Source organism: Anguilla rostrata, chromosome 1, assembly GCF_018555375.3.
Source record: "Anguilla rostrata isolate EN2019 chromosome 1, ASM1855537v3, whole genome shotgun sequence".
Classification (NCBI taxonomy): domain Eukaryota; kingdom Metazoa; phylum Chordata; class Actinopteri; order Anguilliformes; family Anguillidae; genus Anguilla; species Anguilla rostrata.
In genome coordinates, this window is record NC_057933.1 from 33,674,531 (window position 1) to 33,698,982 (window position 24,452).

General features: G+C 38.7%; 1 protein-coding gene across 5 annotated transcripts in view; it reads left to right on the top strand.

Annotated features, from left to right (window-relative positions):
- Positions 1–24,452, top strand: part of LOC135255016 (protein FAM184A-like) — a 135,399-nt gene that overhangs the window by 108,651 nt on the left and 2,296 nt on the right. For 2 of the 5 annotated variants that reach the window (XM_064335695.1, XM_064335702.1), the window contains exons 13-17: positions 4,344–4,528; positions 16,739–16,921; positions 18,399–18,516; positions 22,242–22,346; positions 23,755–23,963. In XM_064335695.1, the coding sequence (XP_064191765.1) occupies positions 4,344–4,528; positions 16,739–16,921; positions 18,399–18,516; positions 22,242–22,346; positions 23,755–23,963 (800 nt within the window). Of the gene's footprint in view, positions 1–4,343; positions 4,529–16,738; positions 16,922–18,398; positions 18,517–22,241; positions 22,347–23,754; positions 23,964–24,452 lie in introns of those variants that run through there. The other 3 variants (XM_064335710.1, XM_064335716.1, XM_064335723.1) reach the window with 3 other exon arrangements.

Consider the following 24,452-nt stretch of genomic DNA (forward strand, 5'->3'; position numbering starts at 1 on the left):
GTTTTCAGTAGATAGAGAGAGAGACCAATGATATAGTTCTATCCGCTCCTGTCTTACACTATAAAACTATTACAGCTAGGTCTATCAGCAAACATATGGCTTAGCTATGCTCAGAAGTCCTCAGTAATAATAGTATTTTCCAAGAAATTCCGAAAAATCGTTAACAACGTTTTGTTAGCAGCGTCTTTGTTTTACTGCTACCACAGAGTGAATGCGTAATTGAATGCGATGATAAGAAAATGTCTGGTTACGCTGACCTATAAAACGCTATTCCAAAAGCAGAATTAGACATGTTATACATCGTTAGAAAGCTTATACTTTCACCTACTAAATAAATGAATTGTTAATCAAGCCAGCCTGTACTAAAAAGGGTGACAACGCCGTAAACAACACGTATGGTATTACGCACAGCTATTTTGGAAGATACTCAGGCATCACAAATGCGCGTATATTTCACAAAGGGATTGTCCAAGACAATGTATGACCACTCAGTCTCAAAAGGCACATCTCTACGCGTAAAACCAATGGTAAGGTTGTACATTAATTCAATATTTAGTCCCAGATATCGACTGTAGAATGACATGGTATCATTTTTTAAAAACTTTTTCTTGTTTATTTTGTTATTCAGTGAGCAGCGTTTTCACTGCTGTATTGGCATATCTTAGGGCTATCGGGTTTATCTTGTTGCTGTGACGGAATACGATTTTTTTAGTGGTGAAAGAATATTTTTATGAATGCCAAGATAGACAATATTGTCCATTATGTCATGGGTGGGGGGTGTAGTTGCAAATGAGACTGCAGGGAGGGGGTGCGTGTTAAATGAACGACCAGAACGACAATGGTGGCACGGCGAAATTCCTAATTCGGCATAGTTGTCATGTATCGTCTACTAATGAAACTAAAACAAAGCCATTCTGTTTTTAACTCATACTTTGGTTGTAGTAGCACTGAATGTCTGAATTCAGTACTCTGGGCATGCCGGTGTGCCGACCACTAGGGGCTTTGCTAAGATGTTAAAATACCAACTTCCGGTTAAGCCCCACCCATTCCGAGTACGGATACGGATACAGATAATTTTGTTGGTTGAACAGATACAGATACAGATACAGATAATGGTGTACTCGCTCATCCCTAATAAAAATGTACTTTGAATGGTACTTGCTCAATCGAACGGTAAATCTGAAAAACATTCGATTATAGTCAGCGGCACCGAAATTTTCTTTCACACCCTCAATGAACGGTAAAAGTCCCAGTAGAAGATTGAATTAAACCTTTTAAAGTTATGTATTTTCTCAAACGTTATCGATTCCGCTTGGCCACAGTGAGTGAAACTAGGCGATCTGAGCGTAAATTATGTCAGAAGGATTCAGCCTTGTTGTCTACCTAAACTTCACAGCACACTATCAGGACGGTGTGTCCAGTCAGATTTCTTTACGGGGCGTGGAAAGGGGAGTGGTTACTGTACTTGTGACGCACTAAGTTGATAACATTCTCAACCGGTTGAAAATAGGACGATAAATTTAAAACGCATATTTCTCCAAAAATAAAGAACGGACATATTTAACACTTTACTCATCATGTTTCTTCAATGCCTTCAATAAAACCGAGAAAGTGTGAAAACCACCATGTTACTCCTTTAAATTATAACTTCTATTTTTCCTGCGAAAAACCAATATGGAATTCATGACACATGTGCAGACCTTTTTTTGTGCGTATTTCAGGTGTATGAGATGATGAATGCTGACTGTTTGTAAATTTTATGTGCAATCCTGTTCATGTGATTAGCATAAGGAAATAGCCATGAGAAAATACAGATAAGAAATAAATGATGAACGCCGAAATGTTCTTGGCAGCATTCTTACAGACAGTTTACGATCAACTGTGATCGTACACGTTACGTGAATGAGGCCCAATGACAGTGGATCAGTGGAAAGAAAAGTGGATTCAATGAACTTCTTTCTGGTAAACAGGGAAGCAAGGTCTATTTCTATGTATGAAGCTAAGCTTTAGTATCAGATTGTTTTCATGAAACTTAAAGGTGAAATCAGTTCAGATCCCCAATTATTTCTAATGGGGGGACTCTTTCAGTAGTAGTACTATCTAAAGCAGGGGTGGGCAATTCTGGTCCTGAAGGGCTAGTGTATGCAGGTATTTGTTTCCACCAATTATTCAGTTCTATTCAATAAAATTTTATTTGTATTTTTTACAGAAAACTGCTTACAGATTAGCAAGACAAGAAGACCGGGCAAAAAGAGCCTGAACACTAGGCCTGAACCCCCAGATAGCAAGTGCACAGGGTCCAAAATTAACTTTTTGGCTTACCTGTCAAGGTGGCTGGTAGATGAAAAAATTTACAGGCCAGACACATTTTTTACCAGCCAAAAATAATAAATAGCTTTTTACAACTGCAATTTCGTATTATTACTATTTAGCATGTCATCTTGGTCTCATATGCGATTCTCAATCAATTTTATAGTAGTGTGCAGTAATAAAAGCAGTAGCATTAACTGTATGCAGAAATATGAATTCAACTGTTTCAACACAACACATTTGAATTAATAAATTCAGTGCAAAATATTACGCGTGTAAATTTTGGTTGCGTGTTTAAGTTTTTGCATGCTACAATCTTTTTCCGAGGTCAGGATTTAGCACTTTCATGTTTTTGCAGTTTCAAGTCTTTTTTTTAGTTGTTTTTTGCAAGTTTTTGCAAGTAGAAATCTGGTCGGTGAGATCTACACAGAGGCATAGTAGAGTGACAATTTAGGAGTGACAATTTGGAGTGACAATTTGGGTACACACAATCAGATCCCATGTGATCATTGTGTAAATTGTTGCCCTTGTCAAATTTTAGTTCCCCATTCAATAATTCTGTCTTGGAGAACACGCTGACGGTGTAGCCTATACAGACTAGTAATATCCATGATATATAGCCTTTGATATTTTCAAATAAGTTTGTGCTCCTGTACTGTTTGTTGCAGAGCTGCATGCCCACCCACACAAAGGGGAGCCTCTCGGTCATGACAGTGTTAACATCTGATCTTTGGCTGTACCACCTTGCCACCCTCGTAAATAAACGTGGACTGTTTGAACATCATCTCCCTGTGTCTCTGTGCTGGAGGGCCCCTTGGAAAGCCACTTCGGTGGCCTGTGGCAGGCTTGTTTGCCACAGTGACATTTAACAAGGGAAAATGACACTGAAGCTAGCTGGCTACAGCTTCTTCTGATTAATAGGCTATGTTGCTTTGTGCAGCAATCATCACATCCTTCCTCAATCAAACTATGGCAGACAATAATAAAAACCAATACTCCTACTTTTATTTATACAGCAGTGTCCCTCCAAAACAAAACGAGATTGCAACCTATTTTATATGAAATTAATCCAGTTCACATAGGCCGCTTTCTCCAGTAACTACAAAGTGTAATGCAGCAGTATAAAGTTTTTGGTGAACAAAAGTGAAGTATTAAACCTGCCATTTTTATAGGCTATGTTCATATTCACTTGTAGTGTCTTTGACAAGCGTATTAACATCACGTTCAACAGAACTAAAAATGGCACCAAAGCTAACTGACTAACCTGATCTGATCATTATTAACATTAAAATATAAATGATTCCTCTACTTTACAAACATACTTTATGCAAACATACATAATGAAAGAGTGAGGAAGTCACTCCTGTGCTGCTTTTGCAGTGGTGCAAACATGTTAACATCATGTTTAACCAAAGGCAAGCCTGTTCTGATCAATAAACATGAAATTATACATAATTCTGTCATGTTTAACATTCAGAGAAGGAAAACATTTTTATATATGACCTTTTAAATTCAGTAGTTGAACACAACAATACATTTCAAAAACTATAAGCGTCATGCCACTGTCAATCATTTTTGTATATCTGAAAATGGGGCTCAACACAAAAACAGCTTACTGTAAAATGGTAATACATCTATGCATGTAAATACCATGAAATACAAGCTGACTGACTGTACTTTTGTCTCATATTCATCTTTTTCTCTCAAATCCAAATGCCTTAAATATATAGCAAAAGTAACAAATTGCAAATACATTTGGAGGGCACTGTAGATGCATATGAACTATTGTGTGGAATTTAGCAAGGCTAGCCACAATTGCTGGAAAGGTGCATGGTTTATACCACCAGGGGAATGAAAATCTTGAACATGCATCTTGAAGATGTCTTTGAGGAAAAACATACAAGCCTTTCAGTGCTACCAATGCCAATGATTAATCATAACCACAACTTGTCATTATGACAGGCTGTGCAGAGACATTCATACTATCATAAATTCCTCCCTCCCTTTACCCCTATCTCTTTGTTTTCACACAGGAGAGGGATCTTACGGGACAGATTGTGGAGCTGCAGGAGGAGCTGAGCAGCAGGAGGAACCGTATAACCAACCTGGATCATGAGATCCACTCTCTCAATGAGACCATAAGCACACTCACCAAGGAGTTGGAGCTCAAGGGCCAAGAAGTACTCAGGATTCGTAGCGAGGCCAGCCAACAAATGAGGTGAAGGAGACAGGATCTGGCATTTGGGGGCAGGGCTGGGAGAAGCAGTGCCAGAAGTAAGGGAGCAGGACCTGACATAAGGAAGCAGGGCTGGGAGGGGAGGGGCCTGAAGTAAGGGGGCAGGGCTGAGAGGGGCGGGGCCTGACATAAGCGGGAGGTGGGGCTTTGAGGCATTTCTTAATTTGTTCCTTAAGATGGTACCAACACTTAATTAACATTTTTTTAATGCTTTCACCACAATTTACTCCCCAGTGTGGAATCCTAATTTTTTCAGCAATGATTTCTGCAACCTCAAGCATGTGTTCTCCTCCAAAGCATGAGATTTCAACAGTAGCTGGTACATGATGACATGCTAGTCAGTGGTCATTTCAACACCGGTCCTAACTGCCACAACCTGACCATGCTTTCTGCCTGCTACATGACTGGCCTGGGTTGGTTTTAGTTTTAGTCTATCATCAGCCATTTTCCCCTTTTTACAGAAGAAGTCCATCAGTATTGTCGATTACAATTTTGTGCAATTATTTTAATCGATCATTGGTGCCAATAAATCATTTAACAATGATTAACTGATAAGCTTAAAATCTACTATGTGGCCTAAAAGAATGACTCCAAATTGGCCTACCAATTAATGCGTTGTATATATCAGAGAGGTTGCTCAACCAATTACTAAAATAAAATTTGCATTGTGTATTAAGGCCATGACGGCAAGGACAAAATTATAAAAACACAGATTTACAGACTGAGAAATCTGTGCATGAGAGGAGGGACTGCTGATATTTTTATTAGACTGGCTGAACTACCATTACAAAAGTTAAAAAAGATACTGCTTATTAATTCTTAACAAAAAAAAAAAAACTTAAAAAAAACAAAACAAACCTCTTTAGTTGCTTTTTTGTTTTTCTGACAACACGTAGCTGCTAATGTGGTCTTATGATAAAAAGAAAAGATCGATCTATTCAATAATGTAAATCGTATTCTACAGTGCAAGTGGTTGGCTATTCATTTACCAAAATATTAGCAAGTTCCCAACTTTGTAAAATCGGCCTCTTGATTACGCTATCACTCTGTAGTTTTCATTTTACTTGCATAAATAAATAAAAATAACATAGCAACATTGTATAGTAGATTCAGGGAATCTGTTTAGATGGAAGGAGTATATCCAGGGGTATTCAACTCGGGTTAAATACTCAAGGGCATCCACAATCCACTTTTGCAACTTTTAAGCCTTTTTTCAAAGCTTCTATAAAGGCAGTATTCACCTGGGTGTATTACTCTTAAACAAAGCCTTACAAATTTTGTAGCATCACACAGCAGATGGCTTATGGTATTATTTGAATGGCACGTGTGCTATCAAGACTATGTATCAAAACTGAGGAAATATGTGAAGACTTATTCATAGTAGACAAAATGTATATAAAAATGCAACTGTATTGTTTATCTCACAAATTCACATGAGCCAGCATCAAAATTATATTATTATAAAAAAATCTACCCCTAACCTTTTGTGGGTACTGCAAAAAAATTTTGTAGATAAATAAAAGCAGTGAAGCTTGTTTTCCAAGATGTCCTAAAAACTCTCTAAATTGCACATTTTGAAACTGAAAGCTGATATTAGTTCAGGTTGAACGTGCTGTGCTGTTGCTAACCTTGCTGCGACGAACATCATCCACCTATTGCCAGGGAATTTGTCCGTAAAGGTGTGTTCACACAGCAACAACTTGTCAACCAAATTGCCACAAGTCCATTCATTCTCTATGGAGCTGTGAACACCCAGCAACACAAGCAACTGGGTGACCAAGCCACCAAAATTGCCCGAAAAACGTTGCCCACAGTTTAACTTTTCGCGTGCATCACCCATCAACAGCGAATCATTGTTCTGCTCATTTTTAAAAAAAGAGTACAGGGATAAGCGTCTGAAAATGACACTTGGACGGCAGTCTCAACTTGCTTGCTAGCTTGCTAGTGAGGGAGATAGCGAGATCGCTGGCTAGGCATCTAACTAGTGCGAGACATATGGAGAGATTGCTAGCCAGCTAGTGAAAGGGATAGAGAGGTTGCTAGCTAGGTGGCTAACTAGTGAGAGAGATATAGAAAGATATATGGCTAACAAGATAACAATAACAAATATTTATGTCCTGACATAATGGCTGTATGGCAAATATAAGTCTTTGATGACGCTGTTACTTCTCTTCAATAATATGCAGTTGCACAAGACCGCTAAGAGGATACAATGGGAAGCTCTTGCCCCTCCCTCAGCCTAGTAGAGTTGCTCGCTGTGTGAACACACTGTTAGAAGCTTTGCAAGAGAGACTGTACCTACGGCAGCAGCAGCATCTTATTGTAGCTTGCATCTGCAAGTGTGTTGTTCACATCCTGAACGTATTAATCAATGGAAAATTATCCAATGTGAAATTGTAAACTTCATTCTGGCTTTTTCAAACTCTTAAAATACTTCCGTCACTGCTTAGAACATTTTTCTCCAATCTGCTATAATTATAAATACATTTTATAAAACAATGCCGAGTTGTTAGGAGAACTAGCTGGCTTTTCAGCTGCGCGGATTCACTCACTATCAACAGGGTCTTGACGCAGAGCCCCCCTGGCAGTATGAAGTTAGATTACTTGGGAATAGCATTTCAAAAGGGCTCATTTGAAAGGTTACAGTCTTGTTTAATTCATTCTGTAATTGATTGATTTAAAAGTAAACCTATCTCTGTTCAGATAAGCAAACATCTGCTATACAAAATACCACTGTACTAGAGAGAGCATGGGGTGGTCAGATAAACCAGCCATGTTCTAAATGCATTCTTGTTGGATTGATTTGAAAATAGTGCCCGACCTAACTAACAGCGTTAGCTTGAATACGAGCAGAGGCATTTTGGATTTCAGACACATGCACATAGACATAAAAATCGTCATTTGTATTTTGGTTTCTTCATAATGTGATGTGACATGTAACTACATAGGATGTAATTTGATGTGTAATGTTGGTAGCTATGCAGTTACATGTCACATCACATAGCTAGCTAGGTAATGTTACTTGGCTGCTTTTAACTAAGCTGGTTTTTTAATACAAGCAGAGTATTCAACAGTTTGTTGTTACACTGAGCACAACAGCATGTACTCTACAGTTGAGGACAGAAGTTTACATACACCTAGGCTAAAGACATTCAAACTCAATTTTTCACAACTCCACACATTTCATGTTACCATACATTTCCTGTGTTAAGTCAATTAGGGTACCTACTTTATTTCCATAAGAGGTCATTTCAAATTAATAGCTAAGAGACATATTCATTTCAGCTTTTATGTACTATATCAGATTTTCAGTGGGTCAAAAGTTTACATACACTTGGTTAGTATTTGGTGCCATTGAATTTTAATTGCTTGACTTGAATCAAACACTTGGGGTAGCCTTCAACAAGCTTCTGACAATACTTTGCCGGAATTTTTGCCCATACCCTTCCTAACAGAACTGGTGTAACTCAGTCAGGTTTGTGGGCATCCTTGCTCGGACATGCCTTTTCAGTTCAGTCCACAAATTTTCTATGGGATTCAGGTCAGGGCTTTGTGATGGCCACTACAATACTTTCACTTTGTTGTCTTTAAGCCATTTTGTTACAACTTTGTAGGTGTGCTTAGAATCAAACGGCCTAATTCACCAACCATTCTTAAGAAGAATTTTCTTCTTTAAACCCACTTACGCAGTTTTCACAAAGATTCTGACATTCACCAATGTTTTCTTATTTGGGATTTGTTCTTAGGTAAGAACAGAATCTATGCACACTCAAGAGCACACTTACGCACATTTGAATGCTGACATGTTTGTGCAAAATAATTGGTTATTGCGTTTTCTTCAATTCTACAGTTGTATAATATTATAGGATTTAAATTACAATAATATTTTTATCATTTATAATATTTTTTAATAATTATTTTCATTATTTTACAAAGCATTAAGGTGCCAGGTTCCGCCTCAGATGGTGGTTGCCTCAGTGGGAGTTCATCTGTAAATAAATGATAAAAATCAAACCATTGTAGTGATCTTTTATTTTTGGGGGTTTCAATTATGCAATGTTTGGTCTATACTGCAAAAGCAAATGTTTAAATTTTGAATACAAACTAAGCACTTAGGTAGCACTTTTTATTAAACACGTGGACTTGTTGAAGAAGAGAACGCTTATTCAGAGTGGTCACTAGGGGGGTGCGGACCACACCGGGTGACACCATCAGAGGGGGGTGACACCAAAATGACTGGCAATAAATTTTTTGTGCAGTGTTTTGTGCAACGACGGGTTGAAACAGCTAGTTTCTCCGATGCAGTTTACTGCCGGTTGATTTAATTAGCGGTATTAATGTGACGAGAAGCGCTTTGTCATTTGAATGCATAACATGCAATTCCTTGTGACCACTCCCACCAGCAGTTTTTTTTTTGCCTCAGATTTGACATCAAAGCATCTTTTTTTTACTTCATCAGTTGTGCGACCTCCGGATACAGTGTTCACTGAATGAGTAATAGCATCCCATGCATCTTTTTTTGTGTTATTTTATATCCACTACTGACGCTACTACATATGACAGGTCGTTTGCTGTTCACTTCCTGCAGCAGTACCTCCACTTCAGAACTACTGAAGTTTTTCTTACATTTGGAGTCCGGTGCTTTAGATTTTCGTGTGGGCATTTTTGACTTCTCTCTCAACTTTTCTTTTCAATTTCTGTGTGTGATTTGTGTGTGTGCACACGGCCCTGCATTTCATGCTCATTTATGGGGATTGGCGGGGTGTTTACCTATGCTAATTAGGAACAACTGGCACGTGCTTTCAGTTCACAAAGACAACGGGATTCATCATTATAAGAACACGGTTGTGAACAATTCTGCGTTTTAAGAACACGTCATGAATCTGACGTAAACTCTTCTTAGGACCTTTCTCAATAACAAATTTAAGAAAAAACTTAGGAAGATAGTGGTGAATGAGGCCCAATTTCCTGTGGGAAGACCCACTTTTAACTTTCTAGCTGATTGCTTCAGTATTTCTAGATAATCCTCATTCCCCATGATGCCATCTATTTTCTGAAGTGCACCAGTTCCTTTTCCAGTAAAGCACCCCCACAGCATGATCCTGCCACCCCTATGTTTCAGAGTTGGGATGGTGTTCTTCAGATTAAAAGCCTCACTCTTTTTCCTCCATACATAGCGCTGATCATTATGGCCAAACAGTTAAATTTTTGTTTCATCTGACCAGAGAACCCTCCTCCAAAAGGCTAGGTCTTCATCCTGGTGATAGACTGCAAACTTCATTCTGGCTTTTTTATGCTGGTCTTTGAGTAGGGGCTTTTTCCTTGCGCGACGGCCTTTCAAGCCATGGCGATGTAGGATTCTCTTAATGGTGGATGTAGATACTTTGGTACCTGATTCCTCCAACTCCATCACCAGTTCCTTTGTTGTTGTCTTGGGGTTCAGCTGAAACTTTCAGACCAAAGTTTATTCAGCCCTGGGAGTTAATTTGTGCCTCCTTCCTGAACGATACAGTGTCTGTGTGGTCCCAAGATTTTTATATTTGCATACAATTGTTTGTACAGATGCTCATGGTACCTTCAGTTGTTTGGAAATTGCTCCTAGAGTTGTGAAAAACTGAGTTTGAATATCTTTAGCCTTGGTGTATGTAAACTTCAACTCTGGCCTCAACTCTTTGTTTGACTTGGTCAGCTCACCCAAGTAAAACAGCAATTTCTTGAACCTTGATATCTCTGCCATTTCAAAGCCAATCTAAATAACATTTCACAGATGGACTACATCATCATGGGCTCATTAATATTTTGGTATAGCTACATTATGCCATTACTGTGTTATGGATACCCCTTTAGAAAATTTTTTTGTGTAAAATTTAAACATAACCTGTTGCAAGATATCTCATTCTATCAGCCATTTTGAGACATGTCAAGTTTTTTTTATGATTAAATTTGAATGAGACCTCAAAATGAGAAGTTTGGACACTGAATTGTCCATAGACATGGGTAACATGGGTAAACACAATGCTGTCTTGCAAAATCAGGCCAGCTTCTCCAAGTGTGAATAATTCTATCGTTATAAAGTTCTAAATGAACATTGAGAACAACAGGAGACTGTTATGTCTAGCGCTGCTGTAACCAGTGCACATAGGCAGCTTTGAGGCACAGTAGTAGCCAGTCATTCATACACTGACTCTGTCTGAAGTGGCAAGCAGGCAGTTACTTATAATGTGTTGGGTCCAGTAAAGCAACAGCAAAACCATGTGACTAGCCAGTTCTGTTAACATTAGGCCATATTGTCATTGCTATCTGTTAGCAATGGGGTTAGGGGTGAATAACAGTATGTTTTTGGTAGGCTATATCAGCGTTTCCCAACCTTTTTCCTTCTGTGGCACACTTTCCAAATTTACAGAATCTCATGGCACACCACTCTCAAAAGCTTAAAAAATAAACACACTGCAGCCCCCCTCCAAACACACACGCATGTAGGCCTAAATGTTCTTTTGGGGTTTTAATTAAGCTATATGTATTTTAATTACATTTATTTAGGCTTTTGTGAATGGGATTTGTTCATTTAATTTTTTTTAATTCATTTGAAACATTTAAAAAAAAATTTATAGGATTTTTCACTCTGCACACCTGACCTCGCCTGACGGCACACCAGAGTGCCGCGGCACACCGGTTGGGAGACGCTGGGCTATATCGTGGCAACTCTCATGTCTGACTAGCCAGACTAGTAACTGTCAAACTAATTAGATATGTCTCGCTAGCACTAACGTTTCAGATCGTACTGCTAGCTAGCTAGATGTAAATACATATCTGATGAAAAACACGTTTTCAACGTACAAAAATGCCAAGTGGCTCACACATACATAGCATTGTCTACAGGCCATTCTTTCAAATCTAGGCCTGCCATTAAAAGTATTCATATCACAATTATTACACGAAACAATATTGGCTATTTTAGCTCACATAAATGAAACAAGCTGTATTCCAAAGCAATGCTACCCAATATTTCCTAAATTGATAATTCACAAAATGGTGGTATTCAATGCGGGCTTATAGGCACAGTAAGTTTGGTAGTGATGTTTCTCACACCAATGGTGCTATACTCATTGTACATATGTAGTTCAGTGCTATTGAAAATATGGTTTGAACATTTGATACACTTCCTTGCAATCTAATACTTGTTTTAGGATGATATGGTAATTTCCAGTGAATGTTGCATGCATAATAATACCAAATATTAAATCTCCTGGTGCCAATACTAAGGAAATGAATTTAAAAAACTGTGTTTTATGTGAAATGTTTGCATTTGCTCCAAGCCTCAATAGACAGGAAATTAAATTGATCAACCCTAATACTTCTGCACAGATATTAGACAACTGATTCAGTAATCCCCTCTTTCCCAGGGCGCATAGGAACTCCGTTATTGGTGAAAGAAGACTCGAAAATGTTGTGATGTTGTGATATTGTTATTTGGCATGATAGATTAATTTGGCCCATGAGCGCTAAACCATTGCAATGTATCATCCTGATAGCAAGCACAAATAGATAACCTGATTAGAAGAACTCAAAAGAGTAATTATTCTCAAGCCCCGAAAGAGTTGTGATTATCGTTTATTTTGTTCAGTAGCTGAGGGTAATGCCCATTCCTTCGCTCATAAAACACAAGTTTAGGCAGTCAGCAGCTAATGGGCTTACTTTTGGTTTTACAATGCTATGTCCTGCATCACGTCATCTAAATACTTTTGCACAATGCGATAAATTATCATGTAGTGGTGGGCGCTATACTTGTATTAACGTGACTACCGGTATTATGTTGTGCCACAATATGGATTTTGAGCGGACGTTGCATGCATTCGTTGTGCGCATGTAGCAACAAACAAGCGTGCATATACAGCTGCAGTTTGCAAACACCGTGAACTCGTGAGATTGAACAATAGGCTATAACAATATATCCCATATAATATATATATATTATAAGTGCAAAAGTGAACAATCAATGATGAGCAAACACGCAGAAAGTAATGTTGACCAAGAGCAAGAGGACGATGACGAATTAGTTAAAAAGAAGGGGGGCTCCTCTGTCGTTTGGAACTGGTTTGGGTTCAAAATCTCCGACCTCGACCAACAAACAATATTATGTAGGTTGTGTCACCGTGTTGTTTTAGCCAAAGGTGGAAACACCAGCAATCTGTTTACCCACATGAAAACCATGCATGTCCGTCAATATGAAGAATGCGCCTGAATGCATGCAACAGTTAACCGCGGAGCGCACCCAAAGACAAGCGCGACTCCCACTCAGCAATCAATCAAGTCATCATTCGCTGCCGGTACTCGCCATGACATAACAAGTGCAATAACACATTACATCATTACATAGCGCAGGTCGTGGTACCCATTCAAACTGTGTAGAAAGATCTATGGTCAAGCCGTACCACAGAACCATACATAAGCCTCACAATCCGTTACATTGACGGTGACTGGAAACTGCAAAGCAAATACCTACAGACCTCTTACTTCCCAGACAACCACACCGGGGAAATAATCGCAGCCGGGCTGAGTGATGCACTTATGTGCTGGGGCTTAAAAGTGTCGCGTCAAGTATGTATGACAACCGACAGCTGAATAAGTGGACAGACCTTGGGTGTTTCGGACACAGGCTGCACAATGCTATTGGTAAGTTTCAAGACTGTAGCCTACCGTGTATGATGCTTATTATAAAGAAAAAATACAGCTCACATCAGTCATGTAAATCTAAGCACATCAGATTTGTAAATGTGTGCAATATCCAAACAGTACCCAAATTGCATTTTTATTTATTTATAATGAATAGATTATATATGAATTTATATATTAATTTAATACGTGAATTTATCACCCCTCTTTTTAATTAACAACTAACTTACCTTACTCTATAAATGAACCAGTCTTATAAAGCAACCTAGCTCTTGTATCACAACTAACAGTTGAATGTAAATCTATGCATGTGTTAGATTTGTAATGTCCAGTGTCCATGTTGTACATTACATTGTTGTAATTATAGCAGATTGTGATTGCTATTGTATTGTGATTCTATAGTAATTATTTGATTTCTTATTTCCAATTTCCTGAGAGGAGTGTCCAAAACGAAACTCGGGTTTCCCGGGCCACAGGGGTGTGCAAGAATGTAGTCAGCACATTCTCATACAGCTGGAAAAAGCACAAGGCCCTGATGAGTGCACAGAATAAACAAAGCCTGCCCCTGCACACGCTCATTACGGAATCCCCGAAAAGGTGGGGATCTCGTCTGCAGATGGTTGAAAGAGTCCTGGAGCAGGAAAAGGCCATTACACAAGTCCTGGCAGCAGACAAAAAGACACGGCACCTTGTACCTACCTGACAAGACATCCAGGTCTTGGAATCGGTCACAGCAGCACTGAAGCCACTCCAGGATTTTACAGATGCCCTCTCAGGAGAAGCGTATGTGAGCATGTCCTATTTGAAGCCTGTCATCCATCTGTTAAATGAGGTTCTGAATCAGAATGAGGGCGATACAGAACTGACCCAGGAGATCAAGATTAAGGTTCTCGATTACTTGAATGACAAGTACACTGACCCTGCAACAGATGAGCTGCTCACCATGGCTACCTTTCTGGACCCAAGATTCAAGACCATGTACATGTCCACTGAGAAGCTGGAGGACATTAAGAGGTTAAGAAGACCAGCAGTGCACCTGCCTCATGTTCACAGAGGCAGATCATCGAGCAAGAGCTGAACAGCGACATTCTGGCGATGGCAGCAGACAGTGAGTCTGATCCTTTGGAGTGGTGGCGATTTCACGGATCTAATTTCCCACGTGTTAGTTGTTTGACAAAGAAGTACTTATGCATCCCTGCTACAAGTTCGCCCTCTAAGAGGGCATTCAGCACTGGGGGCAATGTGGTCACATGTCACATTTCGCAGGGCAACACTGAAGCCAGAAACGGTCAACAGGCTGGTGTTCGTAGCACGGAACTTGTGAAAAAGGTTGATGTGAAGATTGATATTTGATGGTTGAGGCTTGAAAAGTTTAGTTTGAAAAGGTTACAGTTTTTAACATATTTGAGTTTGTAATGACCCTATTTTCCATGTAGCAAAAAATTATTTCATTTTTTTTTATCTCCTGTGTACTTGAAATATTTTATTTAATTTTAAATAATATTTAATGTAATTCATATAGGCCTAACTTTATTCATGTTACATGTTTGCACCGTTCGAGAAAAACAATTACACAATAAAAAAATAACCTTTTCAGGTGCATACTCTTTCTGGTTATATAAGGTTAAAATACATACTGTAATTTAACTAAGAAGGGCTACTAAAAAGTGATTCAGAATTTTTTTCTCATATTTCGTTATATCATATCGATATCGTCCGGACAGTGGAAAATATTGTGATATGAATTTTAGCCCACCCCTCTTATTATGTTTAAAAACATGTCGGTTGGAGTGCAACGGAGCCGCTCAGTCAATCAAACAAGTAAAATAAATGACTCAGCTGAGAAAACAAATCATTACTCCCGAGTCAGTAAAAAGAGCTTTGCACCGATATTTTAACAATCATAATTATTTGATAGCATGCAGAACTGTTAGCTAATTATGCTTGCACTTAGAGTGGATTCATGTTAAAAAATCAAAGGCAGAATTTTCCTTCTTCGTCCAAATGCCTCGTCGCCTCCTCTGAGCATCATTATTGAATTGAACAATGGAAGGTAGGACATGTTTTGGAAGAAAAAAAAACTATTGATTCTTGCTGTTATACTCTGGTAGAAACTGTACTTATCTGAGGTAAAACTGCGCTCTCTTGGTAGTAAATTTTTTTTCTGACGATGTCATTGGACTATTGTTCACTACACAGCAGTATGAATAATATATGGTGGCATGCTGTATACTACTGTGTAGAGCACAGTAATGCAGTGTGTAGTATGCGGTTTCAAACGCAGATTGACTAGCGGTCAATTTTTCAGCACTTCCAAACAATCAGAAAAGACAATGCGCCTGATATTTAAAAAGGTGCGGTCTGAATGATTCTGTATGATTAGAGTCCACCCTTCCCAGCAAAAAAAAAAAGATGTGCCCATGCTCGTCCTACCATCGTGTGTATCAAACACTGCTCTTATCACTTGAATGTAGAGTGGAATAAGGGCATTCATGCTGTAGATGGCAGACTTTGAGACTTTGTGGCAGTTGGCATTGTGAAGTATTTCGTCCAGCTCTGGGAGCAGTACAGCCTTCCTACAAATCACCTTTTTCATGTACCCGCATGTGTGCAGTTATATTTCCTCCACCGTTTGGTTACACCCTGATGGGTTCTCCCATTCTCCTGTAGAGAGGGTCATTCGAGACTGTGACATCAGAACACCTATTGCCAGGTTCTACAAATCCTTGTCAATCTCAGGTGATCCCAGAGAGGCTGATCTGGGGGGAAATATCCTAGATAGTGAGTGGGAAAGTGTTTGATTAAGCCTATCTGGTTGCATATCCACCAACAACGCTAAAGAGATGCAATTTGGAATTACTCATAGGCTCCACTTTACTCCTGTGAAGTGGTCATACTTTTATTGTATTTTTGACTTCTCATTTATTAGAGACTTTTGGGGCCTGTAAGGAAATTGATGTTATGTTTGGGAAAAGCCTAGATATTAAACCTATGTCAGGCATTCTTGGGTTACACTCAGCATTGAACATTAAACCCCCCGTATTGAAACTGCTCAGTGGTCTTCTTTTCATTGCGAGGAGATAGGATTTTGGCTCAAGGACATACCTCTAAAGTTCTTAAAAATCTGGGGCCCCTTCTTGGACTATATTTGAGACGGTGAGCACTGATTCTATGATCTGGGTAGCCCAGATTCTCTACAATCTTGCATGGACTGAGATCTCAAGAAAAAAATGTATGTGACTGCCTAACAAGCAATGTACTGTCATTTAATAGTTGTCCCTATATGTATGCATAAAGACTGAAACCCATATTTTTACCCCTCAATCTCTTTCACTACATTTCTACCTTCTTTGGCCACATAGGGACAAAACAATGCTAAACATTTTATGTATTGGAATTGTAAATACAATTCATTAAATGTATGTCTGGAATTTGCAGATCTATTATATTACATGTGCATCCTCTTTTTCATATTTTAAAAAACTGTATGTGTTTATAAAACCTTTCTGGCATGCTCAGGGCCCATGAGCAGGACCTGCTGAAGAAGCATGAGAGGGAGATGGGCGAGCTGAATGCAACTCACAGCAAGGACATGCAGAACATGCTGTCAGATTTCAACAAGGCTCAGGAGCTGCTGAAGGACAAGATCTCTGCGCTGCAGATCTTGTATGTGTATGTGCACATATGTGCATGCCCTTGTAGGTTTGTATTTGTGTGTGTGTGTGTGTGTGTGTGTGTGTGCGCCTGCGTGTGTCAAGAGTGCATGCATGCATGTATTTAAGCATACACACATATGCGTGTGTTCTTTACCAGATGTAAAAGTACAACCCTCATTAGAACCTCTTTAATTGGAATCACTGTCAGGAATTATCTGAGTGTGTGTAACACACGGAAGTATTTGGCTTAGTAGTAGATCTGTGTCACTAATCAATGTCGAGTGGCCTCATTTTGGGTTGCAGAGATAATTTCTTCTATACAGTGCCTTTCATAGAAAGCGTCACCAAAATTCTGGCATATACCCCGATTAACCTAAATATTTCCAAGGAATTCACATGTCCTTATGTATACTCATCAACAGCAAGATTTACTTGTTTTGTTTGTTATGAATCTTCCTGGGCCAAAAAACATGTATCGCACGCCATGACACACTCCTTTTCTGGACAGAAGAGTTGGATGCAGAGAGATACGAAAATCCTAGAATATTCCGGTGTTTATTTAGCAACTGCGAGAGAGAGAGAGTGAATGCAGTCACTACAAAAATAAACAAAACAGCTTTGCCTTTCTCCCTCAGGCTATCCGGGTAAAAATAATAAAAACTAAACTAAAATAACAAAGATAAAATAACCAAAACTACAAAATACTTTTCAGCCTTTTACATGCTGGTACCTTCCACTCTCTCTTGGATTGTGTTTTCCTCTGTCACAGCCACCTACTGGGAAGAAAGCACTTTTTAAATGCCTGGATTAATTATTGATGCACTCCAGGTGCATGTGCCCACTTAACCAGTGGTCCTCTGATTGCCCTGAACCTCTTCCACAAACCAAGCCCTGCCACAACATTATACCAGGAAATCTCTGAAAAACATAGCACATTCCAGGCCTGCCTGCTATGAATATTCATTGATGACAGGCATCAATGGTCAGTACTGGCCAGAATTCTTTGAAAGAGATATTTCCCCCCAGCTATGCTTGAGGCATGATCTGAGGCAGTTGTGGTGCCTGGCACAGAGTCACAAATATTGTAAACAATGTCATTATTGTTTTTTTAGATATGAAATGAGTGGGTGAAGTCCTTGCAATATACTAAATTAAGTTTATCCATTGCCCTGTGTAATCATACAATATATAATTTGGAATTCCCTTTTATAAGGGCTTTCAAGAATAAAAACATATTCAAAAATAAGCAATAATAGTAATAATAATAATAATAATAATAATAATAATAATAATAATAATAAATAAATGCATAAAGAAAAAATAAATGAAGGGACAGGTTTACCTATATTATGGGTGAATCTCAGAATTCAATGACTTAAAAGTCACAGGGCATTAAGATAAAGTATATTTATCATAAACTGCAATTGCTGAAGTATTCATATTTACTAACGAAAGCAGCACAAACTAACCTGAAGGTAAGTTAATGAGGTCATGTTTTGTGTCACTTCCATTTTTCTTCTCAGGCTTGAGGGTACAGAGAACAAATTCCGGAAAAGAGAGAGTCGGGCTGAGGATCTCCAGGCGATTGCGGAGCTAAAGGACATGGTGTCAGAGAGAGAAGCACTGGTCAAGAAGCTAGTGGTGAGCATTCACATACAGAATGTCAGAACCAGGGCAACATTTTTTCCACAGGCCAGCCATTTACCACACATCACGTCACATCTCTGGTTAAAAATGAACTTTCAGAGATTAAGTTTCACCTATTGTTAACTGGTACTGGCAGAAGCAGTTTAGACTGAGCAACATTCAACATAACATATCATAACATACAGTAACATAACATAATGATGAGAACAGGCCATTCAGCCCAGCAATGCTCGCCATTTTCCTGTTCTTGAAAATCCCCATAGTTTCTGCCTCTACTACATGACATGGCAAACTATTCCATACAATGACTGCTCTCTGTGTGAAAAATGCTTCCTAATGTCTGTGCAGAATTTACCTTTCACTAATTTACATTTATGTCCCCTCGTTCTGCTAACAGAACTAAACCTGAAGAATCTCTTGTAGTTCACATTATTAATCCCCTTTATGAATTAAAAACCCTCAATCAGATCACCCCTAAGTCTCCTTTTACTAATCTTGAAGTGATAAATCATCTTAACCTCTTAGCACACACCCCCGGCGTGCCTGGATTGTTCAACTCAAACATCCATTGTTCCTGCAACCAAAGTGTGAGTTGAAAACAGAAACGCTTTGTTTTAGTTTCATTAGTAGAAGATACACGACACCCCCTCCCTGCAGTCTAATCTGTGACCCCCACCCATGACATAATGGACAATATTGTATATCTGGTTATTCATAAAAATATTATTTCACCACTCAATAATCGTATTTCGTCATAGCAACAAGATAAACCCAACAATAGCCATAAAATATGCCAATCCAGCAGTGAAAACGCTGCTCACTAAATAACGAAATAAACGAGACAATGTTTTCAAAAATTATACCATGTCATTCTACAGTCAATATCTGGAACTAAATATTGAATAAATATACAACCTTATCATTGGTTTTATGCGTAGGGATGTCCCTTTCCAGACAGAGTGGTGGTCATATATTGTCTTGGACAATCTGTTTGTGAAATATACGCTCTTTTTGACGCCTGGGTACCTTCCAAAATAGCTGTGTGTAATACCACACATGTTGTGTTCGCTGTTGTCGTCTTTTGTAGTACAATCTGGCTTGATTCACAGTTAATCGATCCAATAGGTGACAGAATATGCTTTCTAACGATGTATAATATGTCTAATTCTACTTTTGGAATAGCGTTTTATAGCTCAACGTAACCGAAGGTTTTGTCTCAGTATAGCTGCATTGCACATACAGTCTGTGGTAGCAGTAAAGACACTGCACCTGGCGAAATTTTATCGATGACTTTCGTCATTTCTTGGAAAATACTATTATTCTTGAGAAGTTCTGAGCAAAAACTACAAAAACTAAGCAGTGTACCCAGCATCTCCAAATCAATCCAAAATGTCTAAATTATGCATTGCTGTAAATCACAACATGTTCATGTGTTTCACTACATCAACTGTTTTGACTCAAGAAACTCACTGTTGTATCATGCTGGGTACACTGCTTAGTTTTTGTAGTTCTACATATCCACCCTTAGATTTCATGAACTTATGGTCAAGTAGTTTTTGATCCAGGACATGCATAGTTTAACCTACTATATATATGCAATTTCTCAGTATTTCATTGCAAACTAAAAAAAGAGCAAATTCATTTTTGATTTTGCCTAGACAATTGCATTTGTGGCACTTTATTTCTTCCAAAATTATGAATATAAACTAATCTAAGCTAGTATTGTAAATAGTACAAATGTCCTGCATCATTTAAGCCATTTTACAAGTATCTGTCGTGTTCACATCTGGAGTTATAAACCTTTAAATAGTGTACCTCCTAAATGGGCAAGGATTGGCCAGATTTGGCATGTGTGCTAACAGGTTTCCTTTCCTCATAGCTTTTATCTTTCATACCAGGAATCAGTTTGGTCGCCCTTCTTTGAACCTTTTCCAGGGCCTTTATATCTTTCTTGTAGTACAGTCCCCAGAACTGTATACAATACTCCAAATTTGGTCTAGCAAATGTATTGTATAAGATAAGTATTCATACTCAATACTTTTGGCTATATATCCCAGCATCCCGTTGGCCTTTTTTTACTGCTACAGTACAGTGCCTAGAACCTGAAAGGCTTTGATCAAACATTACACCCAAGTTTTTTTTTTTTTATTGAGCACATGCCCATTTTGTTCCTCCCATAAAGTAATCCTGCCTAATATTTTTATTTCCGACGTTCAGAAGTACAGTGCCTAGAACCTGAAAGGCTTTCATCAAACATTACTCCCAAGTTTTTTTTTTTAATTGAGCACATGCCCATTTTGTTCCTCCCATAAAGCGATCATGCCTAATGTTTTTATTTCCGACGTTCAGAACTTCACGTGTGGCGATATATTGAATTTCATTTGTGACATTTCTGCCCACTTCTAGATTTTGTTTAAATCTTCTTGGATTACTTTAGTAGATTCCAAACTATTAGCTGGGCCTCCTAGTTTTGTATCATTGGCAAATGTGACTAATATACTTTCTATGTCTCTGCCAAGGTCATTGATATAAATGAGGAAGAGCAGTGGTCCCAGCACCGATCCTTGTGGGACTCCACTTCCCATAGTCCCCAGCTCAAATAATATCCCACCAACTACACTTTGCATTCTACCCTGTAGCCAGTTCTGAATCCATCTGAATCTGATTTACCTCCTGTAATCCCTACTGTCTTCATTTTGCTAATAAGTCTCTTGTGGTACCTTTTCAATACCTTAATCAAGAATATAATATCATAAGACTTGTTACAGTAAAAACACTTGGTAGCTTCTTCAAAGAATACCAAAAGGTTTGTCATATCATCATAAACCCTATAAAACTGACGGACATGTTGGTCACCAGTCAGCACCCTGAGCCGACGAGAGGAGGATGGGTTTCCCCCTTGAGCCTGGTTCCTTCCAAGGTTTCTTCCCATCTGCCACAGGGAGTTTTTCCTTGCCACTGTTGCCTTCAGCTTGCTACTGTGGGGGTTTAGGCCAGGGTTGTCTGTAAAGCGTATTGTGACAAATGCTTAAAATATGCTATACAAATAAAATCTGATTGATTGATTTGTCAGACATGACCTTCCCTTGCAAAAACCATGCTGGCTATCCCTTAGGATGTTGTTATATTCAAGAAACAATTCTGACTTGTCTTTAATGATAGATTCTAGTATTTTACATGCAATGCCAGTTAAACTGACGGACTTGTAGTTTCCTGGATCAGTACAGACCCCTTTCTTATATATTGGTATAATATTACCTTGCTTTCAGTCCTCAGATATTTAAATATACCTGCCAGTGGTTTAAAGATGATCTTACCTAACACTTTGAATACCCTTGGGTATATGCCATTAGGGCCTGCTGCCGTATTTGTCTTTAATATATTTAATTTATCCAGTACTTCTTTATTCTTTATATCAATATCTGCAAAGACATTCTGAATACTGAATATGCCTTCCAGTCCATTAGTAACCCCCTGTCTAGTTAAACTCTCAACAAAGTAACTATTTAAGGTATTAGCAATATCCTTATTCTTATAAAGCTTTTTATTCATTCCTGTGCACCTAACATCCTCCCTCACTTTCCTTTTCCTACTGCAGTATTGAAAAAACATTTAGGATTACTTTTTTCATCTTAGGCAATTTGCTTCTCAAAGAGCAGCTTAGGTTCCTGTAGTTCTTTTTTAAGCTTAGCACACCTCTCTCCTCTTGTTGTGGACAGGATGACAAAAAATTCTATCAGCTGGAGTTGGTGAACAGAGAGACTAACTTCAACAAAGTGTTCAACCCCAGCCCCAATGTTGGCGTCATTAACCCCCTCGTAAAGGTGAGTACACCACAACAGGTTTAAATTCACCTTGTCCTTTTCAGACATTCACAAGATCTTGCTCCGTCAATGCATCTGAATACAACTAATTTAAAAATCCATGCTCATTTTATAGTTGATAAAGAACACACTGTTTGAAGTTTATTTAAATAATATAGAGCAGTGCTGGTAAATGTGATAAAAAAATACTACTGTATGGTTTTTACCTAAGGTCATTGTATTAGGTGCTCGACTTTCTGTGCTCCCTTTTCAATTAATCAGGTTACCCACCCATAAACACTTTCCCCCCTCATTCACAAGTATGTGATTCAAACACACCACGCTGTATACTTTTAGTTGAGAAATCAGCACACTTACCAAATATCTTTATGAGTGTATATCACTGTCCACAATCTCACTCCAGTATCAAAATTCATTCTTCTCACTCAGTGTGTTTGTGAGATTGCATGACTTTTTTGGCAAAGGCTGTCCCATTTTTGCAGCTTTTGAGAGACAGACAGTACAGTGATGGAAGCAATGTAAGCTAAGACTTAAATTCACAATGATCCGATTCACTTCACTGCCCTGAAAAGTGTTTACAAAGTTCCCTTTTTGAGATCGGGGCTCAAGTTGCTAATCTTTGTCCTAACCATTATATGTAAAATCTAGGGACCATCCAAGATCAGTGATTGGTATCTAACTATGGAATAAGTAATTTCATGGACAATTTAGAAGCTACAGAGTAGAGCACCAAAGTCAGTTCTACAGTTCTAAATTTCTACTAGCTGTATGAACTGAAGCCTTTTAAATTGTTTTAATATGTGGTTTGATCAGGTTATCCTAAATTTGGAAAAACTCCACTCTCATCTTTGGAAAGAAGCACTTTGATTGCCGAGGAAAGCAGTGTTCCATTACAGCAGTAATGCTGCAGACCTGTTTTGGTACAATGAATCTCTTTGCATGGCCAACGTGTTCAGCATTTGAATGAATGAATGAATGAATGAATGAATCATTACATTTATATAGCACTTTTCCGAACACTCAGAGTGCTTTACAGTGATGAGTGGGAACTCCCCTCACCCACGACCAATGTGTAGCACCCACCTGGGTTTGCATTTTAGGAATGTGTGTGTGTGTGTGTGCACGGATGCATGTGTTTGTGCATGCAGATGTTCCTGTTTTATATACCTGTTCATCCATCTGATTCAATTATACTTTTCAAGAAATTATTTGTTGCTGTCCCTTTTCATAGCTTCTCCATTCAGACGACAAAATATATTTTTAAACCAAAGCAGCCAAGATAACTTTTTCCATTCATGACTGAATGCTTACAGCAGCAGGTTTGTGTTCTGCTTCTTTTTAAGAGAGAGAGCTTGTACCTAATTAGACTTTCCCTGCCATTATTTTTTGTTTGTCTTCTTTTGTGTAGCAAAAGAGAAAGAATGACAAGTCAGGGAACAGATTCACCAGCTCTCCAAGTCTAGGCGCTCTGGAATTGTCTGGGACAGGGAGAGGGCCTCCCCCTCCCAGCCATCTAGACCCTGCCCCCAACTCCCCAATTCACCACCCTGAGCTCGACACTATCAAACCTGTGTCCCCATCAAACCCTCCTCTGAAAGAGTCCACCAAACTCACGAGGTGAGGCACACCTCATCACTAATCCATCCCCTCAGGGGCGACAGTACCAGGGACATGCTCCAATTCAGAGGATTGCTCTAATGGTTTTCACTCCGGCCTGCCTCATACTATTGTGATTCTGCATGGTGGTATTTGGTTTCTAAAAGGCCAAGGAATAGGTGTGCTTATAGGATAAGATTAGGTGTGCTTCTCAGCAAGAAAAAACCTCTGCTTTGAGCTGCAAATTCAGGAAAAAACTACTTTCAGGGCAAAGAGGCCATACTCCACATAGATTATTTTTGTACAGACTAGCTTTATACACTGGGATATTTGTGATAATTCAATTTTTAAAAGTTAAATAAAAATCTGGCCATCTTTTGTAGTTTTAGACAGCTGTCTGGGTATGGTACTGTACCTTATTTTTAAAGGATAACTCCAGCCTACAACACTTCGACATCATTAGAAACAAATAGCATATTGGTGATGTAAAACGCAACCCAAGTCCTATTG